The following is a 17873-nucleotide window of genomic DNA, read 5'->3' on the forward strand; positions in this document are numbered from 1 at the left end:
TAAGCCTGAAAAATATCAAATTGTCGTTTCTCATTGAAGGTTAATACAGGATTGAATATATCCTCAGCAAAGCAAAATTGTGATGAGTTGAAGAACTACACAGATTCTGTAGACTTGACTCGTTCTGCACATGTAAGTTACTTCAAGACAGATGCTTTATATATGTGAATTTGCTCTGGCAATTCCAACTTGGAGAAGAGATGTTTGGCTATTACTCCTTGCGCTCCACATTACTTGCACCCTTTCCTTTTTGAGCCATCCCTAATTGTTCTGCACTCTCTAATTTTGGCACGTGACATGGTACCACAAACTTACTCTCACCTTCGTATATAACTACCATCTCAAATACATCTACATTTTGTCTCTCAATATAAGAGTTCTCCATGTCTCCGATTGAATATACTTTTTCTCTTCACCAAAATAAATTTTACCCACCACACATTTTATTCTACCAATTAAAAATGGCCCTCCCACAAACATCTCTTGAAACAGAGTGCCAATTCTCACTATGCAATGCAAATGTGATATGCACTTAGAAATATAAAAGTATTACTTCCTCCGTTCTTTTTTACTTGACCCGCTTTTACTTTTACACTATTCACTACCCCTCCTTTGACCGTGTTTTGTGAATAATACGCAAGAAAAAACATATTCATGTGGGATCTTGTTAGAATCGTCTTAATAAGTACTATCACAATATATAACTTTTATATTTTTTATATATAGAGAAATAAAGTTATTGATGGTTAAAGTTGTGCATTAGTAAGCGTGATAAAAGAAACAGGTCAAGTAAAAAAAACTAGAGGAAGTATATCAAGAGTTGTGTGAGTAGTGGCAATTGGTTAGTGACTTAGTGTGAACCATTCTTATTCCATATTATATTGCAGCTTTTACAATACCATTGTAATTCTGTTGCAATGATTAACAAAGTAACAAGACTTAACCTGTTTGTATGATGTTAGCAGTTAGATCATAAACAATGGAGTATGATGTTAGTAATAAGCTCATAAACTACCTCTTGTGTCCAGGTATCTGCCGAAACAAGTTCATTCTTAACCAATCCTCAGAAGAGAATTTGCGAGCTAAAAGATTACACAGAACAACAAATGGTTAACCCAACCAGTGTAAGTTTTTTAGCTACCAAATTTCTGAAATGCTTGACTTGCTAACTATTTGAACTTTGGTAAATTTCTAGTTGTATATGGCAAGTCAACTACATTTTAGGATTTTTAGCCAGTTTAACATCAAAGTTGCAATTCACTAAAGCTTCATTCTTCTTGAGGTACTATCAACAAGAGGATAATAGACCGGACCATTTCTTTCTAGACTTTTACCATGTATAGCATGGAGCACTTAGCTTGAGATAAAGTAGATTTTTTAAGAAATATTTATATGAAACATAATTAATTCTAATATCATTGATTTTGTTTAGGGAAGTTTTGAAATTTTAAACTATACAAACATTGACAGGAGAAAAACTATGTCGTTATTAGATCACTTAAACCAAATAAAGTTTTACTCTAATTACCAAAATATGAGTATAATGGTAAATTAGGGATCGCGCCACGAGGAACGGTGTAAATTCAAGCAATTAATCACTAGATTAAGCTACTTCGAAGTCGGAATTTGGATGATTAAACTAAGCTAAAACAAACAATCACTAATTAATATGAGATTGAATAATAAGCAAAACACTAGGGGCTTTGGATCCACATGGTTCACAACTAAGCAATCAAGCATTGAAAAACCAAATGATATTGGACAAGCAAAGACTAAGCATAGGGTCAATTAGGATTTCTAGATTAAGCAACCTCTAATTATGCTAATCTTAATCCCTAGATAAGAAAATTAAGCACAACCTAGACCTCAACCAATTATAATCAAACCAATATTAATTGGCTATGTCAATCAATTTAATCATGCAATCAAGTTTAACATCATGGTTAACTACTCCAATCAAATCAAACATCATGCAATTCCTCACTTAATCACTTTAATCACCTTTCAAATCATTTAATTTCCAAATTAAGATCAACTTAATTGATCACCATGCTTCACCTCCATCCCTAGCAAGTAAACTACTCACTAAGCATGTTTGATTGCAAAACTAAGTTTAATCTAATCATCATCAGCATCATGCAATTGAAATCAAAACTAAATCAACAAGCTAAATAAAAAATCAAACAATTAAAATCAACTAGAAACTTCATCAACAACAAAATTCAAATGCAAGGAAATGAAATAAGAAGAAGAGAATCTCACAATGCTTGATTATCGAAGGAATTTGAACTTGAAGTGAATTGAAATTGAAACCAAAAGTTGCAATCTACATTTTAGAGCTCTTGTAGCGGAAATATGGCTTCTACTAGATAATATGAAATTTATACCTCACAAATAAATAATATTTTAGGATAAACAAACAACTATTATGAAGGAAATAATAAATATAAGAAAATAAACTTTCTTAATGCTAATAACTTTTTTGACGTGAATAATGATTGAATTGTTAATTCTACGTTACAACCTAAAGTATTTTATCTTCCTTTGCTCAATTCCTTTTACTAAGGAAAACAACAAAGCATATTTTCTTTTGTCTTATCTCTCCTACAAATTCTCTTCTTCTTTCTTTATTTTAACCTTTAATTTCTTTAATTAGATTTAATTAATTTTGAACCAATTATATCCATATATTCCCTTAATTCTCCACCTTTGCGCTTAATTTGAGTACATTCAAATTTTGGACGAACAAATTGCGTAATCCTTATCCGGTTTCACCATTTTAACAATGATTGCGTACGTTCCCTCAACCGGGATCAAACCAATCGTAGTTTAATTTATTTCTCCATGTATTAACTTATTACCTAACAATCCATGAGATAATATTAAGCAATTCCAACATTGTTGGAACTTGCTTCCTGAACTTTCGTTAACATGTCTGCAGGGTTCTCATTTGTATGCACTTTCACAAGAGAAATACTTCCTTTCTCTATAACATCCCGTACAAAATGATACCTTACATCTAGGGTTGTTTAGAGTGCGGTTTGAAAATTGCGGTGTGGTTTTTGAATATGGGCAAACCGCGGTTTGCAGTTTGGTGCGGTTTCTAAAAAAATTTAGACCAAACCGCACCGCACTTTAATATATTTTGTGGTTTTTGTACTATATTTTTATTAAAAAAATATAAAAGAAGTAAAATATATTAGCTAATTGATGGGCGTTGGAACGGTCGTACATTCCACACTCAATCAAACACATTTATTAACAAACACCTTACAAACCAAGCATAATGACAAGTAAGAGTTCGGTCCACAAGGAACGGGATATGATTGCCAAAGATCTTTACACTTAAGCTAACTCGAAGTCAATTGGTGAATTGGGGTTCGTCTAGAAGACAAACAAACTATGGTTCTAAATCAATGAATTAAAGATACTAGGGAATGAGATCCACTCAACCAAGGCAAATAGGCAAACGGGGAGTAAAATAGACAAGATATAGCAAGGACTATATGTAAAATCAACCTCATGCAATTAGAAAACAACTCACACTACTAAACTTAGATTCCTCATTAGTTTAGCAATAGATGATACATAATCAAATTACAATAAGTAATGACGTACTCAATTTACACTTCCATGTCAAATTAGGCATATCATACTTAGTCAAGGGTAGCTAAACCTATCATGAGGAACTAACAAGCAATCTCATATAATCAATTGAATTGCAATTCAAACATCAATGCTTCTCCCACATTTGCATAGTTAACCCAAAAGGTCGAGCTTCACCCAACCCCTAGCAAGAAGACTACTCACAACTCATGTTTATCAACATGCAATCAAGAATTAGGGTTCTAAATACTTCAATAATTGGGGAAAAGTGGTTAACAATTGAAATAACTATCATCCAATAACAAATTACCAAGAACTAGGAAGATTTAAATAACATGCAAATACCAAATAAAATCTGAAATTAAAAGGAAGAAGGTTGGAGAAATTACTAATTGAAGCTTCAAATGTTGAATACAAATTGCCAAACTTTGAGAATAATTCTTGAATTTCACTAATACAATGATTTGATTTGATGAAAACTAAGCTAAATTAATCCTAAGGAATGTTTCAAACTAAGAGAGGTTTCTGAAAACTAGGCTACTGTCCCCCCTTTTCTAAATGAGCTAAAGGGGAAGTATTTATACTCCCCGAAACACATAGGGAAATCCGTCAAAAGAAAACGGATTCCCAGCGAGGAGCACCCGCTCCACAATGAGGAGCGCCCGCTCCTAAGCTGGGAGCGCCCGCTCCTTTCGGCTGCACGCCCTCTCTAGAATGCTTCAATGAAGGATCAGATTTGAAAGTGTCAGGGAGGAGCGCCCGCTCCTCACATGATGCACGCCCGCTCCCCTGTTCCAACAGCATGGGCAGATTCAATCTTCAAAGGGAGTAGCGCCCGCTCCATGAGAGGTGCACGCCCGCTCCTAACAGCACCTGAACTAGAGTCGAGGAGCGCCCGCTCCATGAGAGGTGCACGCCCGCTCCTAACAGCACCTGAACTTGGGCAGAATGTGGCTAGAGTCGAGGAGCGCCCGCTCCATGAGAGGGGCACGCCCGCTCCCCTGGAGCGCCCTCTCCAATCTTCAATCCTCTTGTCTTAAACACGATTCATGCACCGAAAGCCTGCCTAATTGAGCTCATAGACCTGCAAAACATGGACAAACACAAACCAAGAGGGGGGGAAAGCCGAGAAAAAACATTTTCATTCAAAATTGGGTTAGAAAGAGGGGAAATGATCGCAAAATCGGGTTTAAATTTACACAATAAGTGGTCAAATAAACCACTTATCAAATCCCCCCAAGCTAGCCAAATGCTTGTCCTCAAGCAATTCACATTGCCCAAAAACAAACCCAAAGATCAATTTGCTCAAAGAAAAGCACATGCATAGATATGAGAATCCTTAAACAATAAAACTCGAGCATGAGGTATATGCCTAAGATCAACCACGGTCATGACTAGCCGAGGCCTAGCTAACCTTCCCGAATGTACTCAACTTTGGTCCATTCAACCAATCTTACCGCGTCCCCAACACAAAGTTCAAATTCCCCCTAATGGTAATGTCTCATGACTCCTCGAAGGAGCCGAAAGAAAAATAGACCCAAGAAGGTTTAGAGCACTCGACATCTCAATGATAAATACCCTCTCCATATGCTTGTGAACCAACTCCCTCCACCGTCTATGGCTTCAACTATTCTACTAACATTACAAGACTCAAGGAATACGGCACAAAGTTAAGGCATAGAGAAAACTAGAAGTGCTTTGCAATTAAAGTCAAGCTAAGATATATAGCACTAAGAGCAAACCTAAAGAGGTTTCTAACTTTGACCCAAAATACAAACTATGAATAAACTTGAAACAAAAACGCACCCCCAAGCTTGTTTCATCGCTAGGGTGGTGGCTATTCATTACTTCTTTTTTTTTTTTTTTTTTTTTTTTTTTTTTCAAACTTGGGTATTTACATCACAAACTATTATTTATAACAACTTAAAGATTGAACTAAGGAAACAAGAATGACATGCCTTAACTTTGTGCGAATGAACAATACATAACAACTTCATATTACTAAGAGTAGTTTAGGCCGCGATCTTGGGAGTCAGGACTCAAGTTCTCGATCTAGGTACTAAATCAAAGAGGATCCTTGCCACTCATTCAAATGTAGTAGGCTTGAAAAAAATAATATTACACCCTCACTTTTGGGAACAATGTGGGATCAATTACTACCTTTCGGGGTTCAAATTCCTTTGATATGGGCGACTTCATCTTACCACAAACCTAGACTTTAAGTTTCGCACATTCGGGAAAGTTATTCTCACACTAGCCTAAACTAACCAATTCTATGTTCCACCAAGGGCATCTAAACCATGCTCGAAATTTTATTACGAAAAGAAAACAAACATCCACCACATACAATTCAATATCATCATTGCAAACCGATCAAAGGCAAACAAAATCCTTTTTAAATTTTTTTTTTTTTTTTTTTTTTTTTTTTTTTTTTTTTTTTGAATAAAGGTTGAAAATGGGGGAAAGAGAAACTAATTAAAGAATTTGGATATTAGGGATTTGGATATTAGGGAATTTGGATGTTAGAGGGGTTAGAGGATAAGAAAAAGAAATTTGGATATTAAGGGAAATCATCATCAAAATTCATCATCAAGCAAGACCAAGAACAATGCCAATCAACCATGATACCAACCAACAATCAAACCAACCAAAGCATGATCATATCAAAGCCATAGATAAGATGCTCCAAATAGCACACACATAAAGAGAAGTGAGACAAAAACATCAATATGCAATTGTTCTAGCCTAGGCATGCCATAAAAACGTGAAAAGGGGTAACAACCAACCTAATATAGGCATGCAAACTAGAACATAATACCTTATGAATCCTACCACAAGTCCCAAAGGCTAGACTAAGCCTTTCATGCCAAACATTCCACATACAATCTCAAATTTCTCCATACATAGCACAAAAGGCATCACAAGAAAGCACATTTCCTACCAAAACCGAAAACTACCCTAGACACAAAGACCCCAAGACTTCCCCCAAGCTAGACATTTGATTACCGTTCCCACGATAGATGGACACAATGAGAAACATCTCCCCCCCAAGCTAGAACTCGACACCGGCCTCGGTGTTACACATGATGGGAAAAGAAGAGAAGGGAACGGTAAAAACAAATGTCTAAAGGCTACTCCCGATCATCCTCCCTAGGCGGTGATGGCATGTAGTTATAGTTGAGGTCTACATCGCCGGAAAAGGAAGGTTGATCCACGTATGGAGGAAGATCATAGCTGGGGCTACTACGATAGTGACCGTAGTCCGGTGCATTACTAGTGCTCCACCCACCATCATACCCGGGTGGAAACCCGAAGTATCCCCTTAAGGGGTGGTTATCGATTTCCTCGGGAGTCATATTACCACATGTCTCGGGGACGTGGTAATAAGATGGGTCCCCCCTAAAATCACAACCCCCGGGTTGTGTATAATCGTAGGGAGGAAAGGATCGTAGCTCCGAAACGGAGCTACGAGGTCCTTGCCAATAAGAGTAGGTGGGTTGGTTGTTGTTCCAACCCGCAACCGGCCCCTGTTGAACGGGGCGGTTAGGATAGTTGACATAGGGGAGAAAGTATCCCCTCTCAACTTGGCTTTGATATGTCATTTGAGACACATAACTTTGATATTCATTTTCTTGGAGGATTCTTTGGTTGGAAAGATTTAGGCGGTGAAAAGCCGATTCAAGGTCGAAGGAGGAAGAAGGAGAAGAAGAGGAGCCGCCGAAAAACCTAGGAGCGGTAGAAATACTATGGCGACGAGGTTGAGATGGTTGGTCAGGGATGGGAACATTCGCGGGGAGTGGCTCAAATGGCACTTGCCAAGTGTTCCCCACGGTGTTCATTACCGCCGCATTAGGGAGAAAGCAACGGTGCTTACCCTTGACCAACCAAGAGTATGTGGTGACATTACCACGGATCTCCACAAGCATTTGCATTGAGGCAAGTCCGGCAAGGTCAAGGACATTGAACCCGTTCACCGGGGTTAATTGCTCAACCCAATTAGTGAAACCCAAAGCCTTGGCAATTATTGTGATCATGCCACCACATTTTATCTCCCCTCTAAACTCCGTACTCCTCTTAATCTCAAGGCACCTTTGGATAAACAAGTATCCCATGTTCACATTACCCTCAAGGTCCCCCTCAAATCGGGAAGCTATAAAGAGGCATTTGATCTCCTCTTTTGTTAGCTTCCCGAGATCTTGTTTCGAGAAACAAGCGTACCCCATAATTCTCATGAATATACGGAGTACAGGGTGGACAATGTGGCTAGCGTGGCTAGACCGGGTGGTGAAATTAGGATACTCTGCGATAGTATTCCACCAATTTCGCTCTTCGTAGCTAGAAAGGTAGAAACTATCGGGGTTGTCTATTTGATTATACACGGGCCACTCAAATATTTCATTGAGGCGAGTTAAGGTTAGAATCTTTTCTTGATTGAAAAGTCTAAACTTAATTTCGCACTCAAGAGGCTCTCCCTCACCATTGATTCGGCGCATGGTTAAGGTTGAAAGGAACTCGAGAGTGATCGATTCGTAGGTTAGCTCCCTCTTCTTGAGGTAGTTTAACCATCCGAAATTATCGGCCACTCGCCGAATTCCTTCATCTATCCCTAAAAGATGGCAAGTTGATTGGTCGTAAAATCTTGTTGGAAGGATTTTTCGTTTTGAAAGCTCGGAGTGATACTTTTTAAATTTTTCGGGGATTCTAATGGGAGGAGGAGCATTGTCTTGGTTTTGAGTTTGGTTTTGGTTTTGGTTTTCGGATATTTGGATGCTGGAAGTCTTTCTTTTCTTTCCTCCCGCACCTCCAAATAATCTTAGCACCATCTTGACAAAATTTGGAAAAAGGAGTAAAAAGGGTTCACTCAAAACTCCTCACACAAGCACCAAAATTCAACAAACACAACCTCCTTAACTTCAAATCCCCCAAATTAAACCAAGGTACCTGCTCACAATTCAATAATAATTCCACACAACCAACCAACAATCTTAACACAACAATTCTCACACAAAAATTCACAAATTCACAAATTATAATTAATTTTTCATGCACAAGCCATTCCCTTACTCCACAATTATCCACAAAAACCAACAATTTAATTATCAAAGGCAAGAAAATTTGTTTAAATCACCTAATCATGCAACTAATTACACAACAATCATGAAATAAACAAATTGAGAGAAATATTGAAGAAAAACCCTTAGGTTTAAGAGGGAAAGTGAAGTAAGGAAGAAAATTATACCACTTTGAGTATGAAAATACTCTAAAATCCTCCAATTTCCTCAAATTCCTCCTTTACTAGCAAGCTTGCCCCTTTCCCTATTGATTTTCTTCAATTCCCACTTGTGGGTCTTCGAAATTTTTGCCCAAATTTTTGTAAAATTATGGTTTTTGGAGAGAGAATTTGATGTAGATTAAGAATTTGTGAATTTCGGTTGAAGAAAGTTGAGATTTGATAATGAAAATGAAGAGAGAAGTTGGAGATATGAGGGTAGTCCTTAACATTCTAGGTAGGAGGTATGTAGAAACCTCCTTGTATGTATGTTCCTTTGGAGGTGGGAACACTCTAGATTGTTGTAGTCTAGAACCCTCCATTTGAGGAGGTTAGGAATGTTCTAGAGAAGCATGTAAGTAGGATGGAGCACTATAAATAGGCTCCAAGGCTCATTTGTACATTTAAGTTGGGAGATCAACAAGTTAAGAGCTATAAGTTGGAAGCAATACAAAAAGCCTTTCTTAAGCACTTGTGTTCTCTTGCAACTCAATCCTTTCCTTCCAACACTTAGAGAGTGTGAGGAAAACTAAGGCACGAGGGTGCCAAGTGAGTGATCGGGCATACCAGCAAGGGTGATAGCTTGGGTGCTCAATTGTCTACGACACTTAGTCGTAAATTCGGACTAAGGCACTAAGGGTGAGTGCTTAGTTCAACCAAAGGGGACTTGTTAGCACAAAGGGATCGTGCTAGCAAACTTATACTAGCAGCACAAGGAGTTGTGCTACGTGGGCACAAGGAGTAAGTGCCAAGGAGAAAGCCTGACTCGTCTTACGACGGACTGTAAGCGGGTGGCGCACGGTGCGTGACTAGGGCAAAGTAGTCGGCACGTGACAGGGCGCTCCTCATAGGATGCGCGCCCGCTCCTATCGGATTGGGCAAACCGCTCAGCTTCAAATGAACATATCTCCCACGTTTTACAACAGAATTGGGCATATGACCTGTCTTTGGAAAGCTCTCAAGATAAGCTTTCATCTCCAATTGGAATTGCCCCAAAATGTTTTGTAGATCAAAAGATATAGGCGTTTGAAGTTCGATCATTGAAAATCAAGTACACATTTCTTCATTACTTGTTCTTTTATGTTTTATATTTCTTCAATCTTGAGCAATGAACTTATCCAAGTGTTCCTAAACATAAGAATAAACCAATAAAGTTTAATCTAATGCCATAAGCAACTAAAATATGCAAGAAAAGCCAAAATTGAGCAATAACGACATTTCACACGCAATCATGACAAATGTAATAAAATGTTATTAAAACCAAGTAAAAAGATATAAAAACTATGAAAAAATAACTAGAAAACTCTTAAAAATAGCGACATAAATGACACTTATCAAATTCCCCCAAGCTTAACTTTTGCTCGCCCTCGAGCAAAACAAAAGAAACACAAGGGAATGTGATGCACTTTATACAAACAAAGAAAACTAGAAGGGGAAGAATATACACTAACTCACTTTCGTAGGAATCACGAATACATTTAGCGTATGCATCAAGCACTTTAAACCCTTAGATTGCTCTAGAGGACGAGTAAGCTCTCGTAAGGGTGTCCTAAGAGTTTAACCCATAACTCTTGAAAAAAAATCAAGGCAAAGCAATAAATAAATAAAATAAAATAAATCGAAGTAAGAGAAAAGTTACAAGCGTTCTAGAGTGGACTTTTATGATGGAACAAACACTAATGAATGTCAATATTTCTAAAATAATAAAGGTATGCACGTTCTAAGATGTCCAAGGTTGGTTGAAACATAACATATGCTAAGCATAGAGAACTAAAGGAAACACATTCCACCTTTTGTTCCAACCAATCAAACCACGTTCTCTCTACTAGTTTCAAATCCACTTTCAAGTTAGCTTCTCATGATTCCACGAAGGAACCGGAAAATAAATAAGAAATTAAAAACATTGAGAAGGTTACCCAACATCTTGGCTATGCAAACTCGCTCTATAGGCTTGATTCCTATTTCCCGCCATCATTGAATGACTTAACCCTTTAGGATCAAAGGACTTTCAAGGTTGTAACATATAAGCTAGGAGAGTAAGGGTGTGGAGAACTCTTGAAATTGGCGGTAAACCTATGTGAAGCACGGGTGGAACTTCTTCCACAAGATCCAAATGATTCCAAAACAAAAGTGCCAAGTATGCTTATTAAATAACTTTCCCCCAAACTTATTTAACACAAAATAACAAAAACAGGGAAAACAACAATAACAAAACCTCTTTTTTTTTTTTTTTGTGCTTTACATTCTTCTTTACTTTTTTTCGATATTTTCTTTTTCCAAGCTTTTGCTTTTGCTATTTTTTTTTTTTTAATGTCCTTGCCTCTTTTAACTTTGGGCGGCTTTTTCTCAAAATGCATTTGGTTTTATGCAAAAAATTATATACAACACATACTTGCTTTGCAAATGAACTCACAATTCTAAACTTGCACCATAAACAATAAAACAAGCTCCAAAACAAAATTGCTTCACAAACTAAAGGTAGGAGTTAAAGTGAAACCAAGGCTGGAAGGCTTGTATTGTGGTTAGAGAAAAGAATGTATATGGCTCAAATGGGCTAGTAATAGGGGCAAATGCAAACCAAATCTAAAATTTAAAATTAATCCTATAAAAAGAGAAATGTCTTTGTCATCCCCTAAAGTGGCTCAGTCGCGATCTTGGGAGCTAAAAGTCAAGTTCTAGATATGAGAATGCAATAGCCAAGGATCCAAATATGCCGCTCAACAAAGTATGATGAAGGCTAGAACAATTATACCTCACTAGGGATAGCAATAACGAACTCTTGATTTCATATCCACTATAGAGAGCAACTCCATCTTACCACAAGCAAGTGAACTAGAGCTTCATGGTCCCAAAGTTCTTAGCCAACTACCTTAGCATACCATATTCTAGAGTCAACCTAACACATTCTCAAACCGTGCACACCTCTAAAATTTAGGAAGAAAGACATTCAAGAATACAAGTCCAAAAGTATTATGTCCAAAGCAAGAACAAAAGAAAATACATTGCAAATTTGCCTTGATAGAAACAAAAATCTTTTTGTGATTTTCAAGACATAGAAAATGGAAAAGCATATACAAATGTGCATGGAATATATATGAATCAAAATCTACCAAATATGATAGAATCCCCTCCCCCAAGCTTGAATGAGACAACATGCTCAAACATAAATCAAATAATCCATGGGAGGGGAAAACAAGGAGATCAATCCAACAACCCAACATATCTCCTATTTCAAAGCCACTTTAGGTATCAACCAATGGAGAAAGAGCAAGGAATGATATTACCGGATTTTAGGTGGGTGTATATACCCGCAAATGACCCAATTAAACTTTTCAAAGCCACTCTTCTCAAGAATTGAATCTTGTTTTCCATATGCTAGCAATTGTGGTGCCAAACTTCCTTGATTCTTGATCCAAACCAATGCACCAAAGTATATCAAGTTATGTACCTAGAAAAAGGCACACAAAAATTTCCATGAGAGAAAATCTATTGTAAAAAGAAAAGAAAATGAAAGCAATAAAACACGGGTTACTTCCCGAGAAAGGCTTGCTTAAGGTCCAAGCTTGACCGCTCTAGTAAATAATATTGCAACGATCGCAAGAGCTTGTCAAATGCACTACTACACATCTCATAAGATAACAAGTAAGCAAATGATATAAGAAGGGCATGCACCAAGATTAGTGCACGCAAAAGAAGGTGAAGAGGGAGTTGCCAAGAAGAAGAATAATCAAAAGAAAATTCAAGAAAATAAGAAGAAGAATAGAAAGGCAAACTCTCTTCACAAAAATCTTTTTGGGTGGCAAAATCACCCTTTTCCTCATAGAAGACGAATGAGGGACATGAAAATCATCATAAGCAAGGGGTTCCCCAATAGGCTCATTAACAAAGGAAGGAAGGGATATAGGAGTGTAGGGGATATGGTTGAAATTCCTTGAAAAAGGGACATGAGAAAAGGGGATAGGAGCAATGGTCTTACAAATGGTCTCTTCTTCACCACCATTCCTCAAATCACCAATTTGAGCATGAAAATCAATCATAGAATCCTCAAAAGAAGAACACTCATGATCATGATCTCCCTCAAACATCCAACTTCCAAGAGGAACTACATAATCCCCTTCACTACAATCATGAACAAAAACTCCCTTAACTTCTTTAAAGCCTAAAATCTCAAAGCCATGCATGAATGGATGCAAATTCATTTCAAAATGGTCTCTCTCCCATGAAGCATTCTTAATGAACTCACTCAAAAGGCTATGGGTTTTCATTTGACACTCAATAAACACATTAGACATAACCTTAAATGAATCCAAATACTCATGGATAAAAGGATCACAATCATGCACTTGAGACTCATCATGATGGGAAAGAGGGTTAGGATTTTCAAAATCAACTCTCTCTTCATTCTCAACTCCTTCACCATCACTCATATGCTCACCAATGGGATCCTCACACTCTCTTGGTTGCTCAAAATCATCATCATCATCCTCAACACACACATTAAATTGGGATTTTTCACAAACAAGCATCAAGGGTGACAATTGGCTTTCTAACTCCTCTTTTCTTCTCCTTCCCTCCTCAAGACGCTCCTCATTCTTTTTCATTATCTCTAATTGACCTCTCATAGAATTAAGAATCATTTCCTTACTAGGCCCAAGCTCATTATCAAGCTCAATGCACCTAATTTGAGATTCAAAAGTAGAAATAAGGGGTTCAAAAGGTGTTGAAGGTTGAGGCTCAACAAGAGAAGAAGAAGTACAACCAAGATTGGAAAAATCAACACTAATATCATGAGCATATACATCACATTGGGGAGTGGGGGCACAATCAAACACATGAGATTCATCATTAAGGGAACGAAGCACATCACAAGAAGGCATGGTAAATAATGAAGAATATTGAAACACACCATTAGCATCAACTTGAGCATGTACCTCATCATCATGAACAAAAGAGGAAATAGAGTTGAAATCATGTGTTTTAGGTTCACTTAAGGGATCATGTAACAAATCATGGGAATTCATGCTAATATTAGAAGTATCAACACATTGCATATCAATAATAGAATCATGATTACCCTTATTATAGACATCCCAAGCAAACCAAACATAAAAATCCCAAGCATCATCAATTGATAATGCTCTAAATTCACCATTATGCATGCATTCAACTTCATCCCTAGTTTGCTCATTCAAACCAAAATAACAAATCTCACAAGCCTCCCAAAGACTACAACAATCAAAATCCAAATATCCCTCAAGTCTATTGAAATATTCACAAAAAGGCTCATTGTCATATTGAGGAAACGAGTTACTTGCCATTTTTTTTACAAAAACAAGAAAAAATAAAAAAATAAAATAAAAAGAAAAGTATACACAAAGACCTAGACTCAAGAAATCAAAAACAATCAAGCATTGACACCGTTCCCCGGCAACGGCGCCATTTTGAGCGCGGGGAAATTATGTCGTTGACTAACCTCCTCACGGCCAAACAAAATTTATTATAATCCTAAACTAACCCCTAAACAAGTCTAGTGGTAAGTTCGGAGTCGAACCACAAGGAACGGTAATGTTGGATTATTCTCGATCTAATGCTTAAGCTACGTCGAAGTCGGTTTATGGATAGTAGACACTACAACTACACTAACACACATATAAAGATCAAGATATTACAAAGTCTATTAGGGGCAAAGATCCACTTTGAACAATTAACAAGTTAATGGGAATCGATTTGATAATCAATCATGCAAAGAAAGAATTAAAATGGGAATTAATTACCATCAAGAGCAATCTCTCAAATTCCTAGCCTAGATCCCTCATTGACTAGGTGCATAGAAGAAATTTACCCAAAATGCAATCAAATATATAAATTCTAATTCACAATCCCTTGTCAAACTAGAACTAACATGCAATTAAGTTTGCTATCTTGGGAGATCAATCCAATCTAAAAAAAACATGCCATCATCAATTCAATCAATTTAATCACACAATTATTGATTAGGGGATTTTGCTCCCACCAATCGGAATGCGCCACGTGGACCAATCAGGTCCTGCCAAGTGTCCCCCAGTTGGAACAGCCAGGGCTTCCCACGTGGCACGCGCTTATTCGTCCACCTTGGACCTGTTATGTCACGACATGTGGCATACTCCATGCCTAATGGAGAAACCGGCCACCCAGGCCCAACTTTCGAGGGAAGCCCAATCGGCCCTAGGTTTACCTAAACCTAGGATGGGCACGTTTCCCCAGGTTATAAATACCTCCCTTAATCCTCATTAAGGGGGATTACACAAAAAGATTACAAAAAGAGAACAGAAACATTACGGAAGAAACACATTAATTACACACAGTAATAACCGGCTGATCTCGCTAACAAAGCAGATTGCCTACGTTAATCACTCTCACCTAGAGAGACCTAATCACTTTAATTTCCGCATTAATTACTCCTTAATCAAGTACTAACTTGACTGTTAGAGGCGGAGCTCCCAGGAGTCTCCGTTATTTTGCAGGTACAGGCGTCCGGTTCCAGTCTCGGAATTGTAACTCTCCCGCAGGACATCAGAAAACCCCGAAACATTTGGCGCCGTCTGTGGGGAGAGTACTTCTGAGATGGCATCCAAGTCTGTACCGACTCCTGAAGAGAGGCGTCCCCTAGACGACCCTCAAGTTCAGTCGGACCATGATACCGAAAGTGAATTTGAAGTTGAAGCTCATACAGCTTCAGACGGGACCCTAAGGGCCCGACGTACCCGTCATACCGAAAGGAGGGAACGGGAGCATCTTCAAACAGGAAGCGAGCCAGCAAGCGGACCGCCTGTTCGGCAACAGCCGACTGATGGGTCTGCTCCCATCACAAGGAACGAACTCATGACCTTCATGAGGGACTTCAAGGGAGAGATTCAAGAGTTGATCAACAAGAAGCCGCCTGCTCCAGTCAAGGAGCAGTCAAGAAACCCTCCACTTCACTGAAGAGGAAGCCAGTTCAAGGGCGAGAGGCGACTCCTCATCCTAAATCTAGGAAGCGGGAGCCACCTGCCCTTGATTTCACAAAATTCCGTTATCCTACAGGAAATAGGAAACCTGTTCGTCATATTCAGGCGGACGGGTCGAAGCAAACATTCACAGATGCTCGGCTACTGCTAGAGCAGAAGAAGAGTGACCGATTGTCAGAGTCGGCCTCTACTTCAAACTTTCAAGACAGTTTGCGAAATGCCTCGATGAGGCATACTCAGTCGTATCATGAGAGTCAGTCAAGCGGCACCTCCCGTCAGTCCGGCTTTCATAGTGACCAGGCGGTACCAAACTTACCATTTATGCCGCAACAACAGTATTTTTTGCAGCCACCTCCGTTTGGTGGACCTGCAGCAAAAAACGTCCAACCTATGGACTGGCAGCTACGGTTGCTTAGACTTGGTGAACAGCCGTCGGCCTTCTCCAAGGAAATTACTGAAGCCGCTCAGCCGGCCAAAGTGAAAAATGTACTAGTAGGCGCCTATGACGGCACTACTAACCCAGAAGACCATCTGATGGAACAATTCAGCAGGGCGAGAAGGAGGGGCTTCGTTCTTACATCAGGCGGTTTAACCTGATGAGAATACAGATTCAAGGGTTACCGTATGAGGTAGCTTATACTGACTTTTTCAGAGGTCTCAAAGACGGGTCTACCTTCAAATTTGATTTGGTTCGAAAAAGGGTGGCGACTCTTCAAGAGGCCTTGATTGAAGCAGAAGTCTTTATACAGGCGACTGATCTTTATACGATAAAACAGTCGGACGGGAAACGGTTCGACAAAAGAGAAGGACGACAGAATCAGTCGTCTAACAAAGATGAGAAAAGAAAAGAGGTCTGGGCGGCTGATTCCTCTAAACAGCCGGCCCAGAAAAAGAAAAAAGAATTCAAACCATACTCCCCAAAGTATGCGTTTAACAGGGATAACCAGTTTATCCTAAAAGAAATCAAGGGACGGATCTCAATTGAGAAGCCGGTCCCCATGAAGGGTTCTGCAAACAACCGGAACCAAGATAAATTCTGTGCTTATCATGATGATGTTGGTCATCACACCAATGACTGCATCAGTCTCATGCGGTACCTAGACCGCCTGGCTGAGCAAGGTGATCTTGACACTTATGTCAAGAAATCTACGGGGAACACTTCCTCAAAAAAGCAGTCGGCCAAAAAGAATCAGCAGGCCGACAGCTCTGATACAGATGATGCAGTCGTCTACACCATTGCAGGCGACTTCTCAGGAGGCGGCCCCACTATTAGGGGCAACAAAGACAATATCAGGCGGTTAGATATAAATTCCGTTCACCAAGAACGGTCGTCCAAATATTCATTTCCTGAGATTGTCATCACTGAAGAAGATCTAGGAGGGGTAAGGGGGCCGCATGACGACCCTCTCATTATTGAATGTAAAGTGGCCAACCAGAGAGTTGGCCGAATCCTCATAGATACCGGAAGCTCCTCAAATCTCATCAGTAGCAAATGTCTGTCGAAACTGAAATATCAGACTGATTGCATACATCCGGCCTCCCACCCTTTAGTAGGGTTTGGAGGAGGAGTCGTCCACCCACTGGGACGAGTAGATTTACCCATCCGCTTGGGCGAAAAAGGGGAAGGACGACACATGGTAGTCCGGTTCCTGGTAGTAGAGGAACTCTCGGCCTACAACATGATTCTGGGTCGACCTACCCTGAATAATTCTAAGGCTGTTATAATCCCATCTCTTATGTTGCTCAAGAGAGGGATAATGGAACAGTCGGCTCCCTAAGGGGAGATCAGAGGATGGCCCGAGAGTGCTATCTCTCGGATGTCAAGCCCACTGTTATGGCCACTGGGTCAAGTGGTGAAAAAACAGACCTTGACAATGTCAAGGAGAGTGCGCCTGTTCAAGAAGCAGGCGGCAAAAAGAGAAAGGCATCCCAGACAGGGGCCGCAAGAAAAGCAAGAAAATAGCAATCATTGGCAGAGGAGCGGCCGGATGAGTTCCGCCCTCAGCCGGCTG

The 17873-nt window shown here is 39.2% G+C and overlaps 1 protein-coding gene across 5 annotated transcripts in view; it reads left to right on the top strand.

Moving 5' to 3' along the window:
* The window catches only part of LOC110707562, a 44544-nt gene that overhangs the window by 4979 nt on the left and 21692 nt on the right, over nt 1-17873 (top strand). For all 5 annotated transcript variants that reach the window (XM_021885582.1, XM_021885581.1, XM_021885579.1 and 2 more), the window contains 2 exons: nt 40-132; nt 1029-1124. In XM_021885582.1, the coding sequence (XP_021741274.1) occupies nt 40-132; nt 1029-1124 (189 nt within the window). The remainder of the gene's footprint in view (nt 1-39; nt 133-1028; nt 1125-17873) is intronic.

The sequence above is a fragment of the Chenopodium quinoa genome, unplaced genomic scaffold (assembly GCF_001683475.1).
Source record: "Chenopodium quinoa cultivar QQ74 unplaced genomic scaffold, ASM168347v1, whole genome shotgun sequence".
NCBI lineage: Eukaryota > Viridiplantae > Streptophyta > Magnoliopsida > Caryophyllales > Amaranthaceae > Chenopodium > Chenopodium quinoa.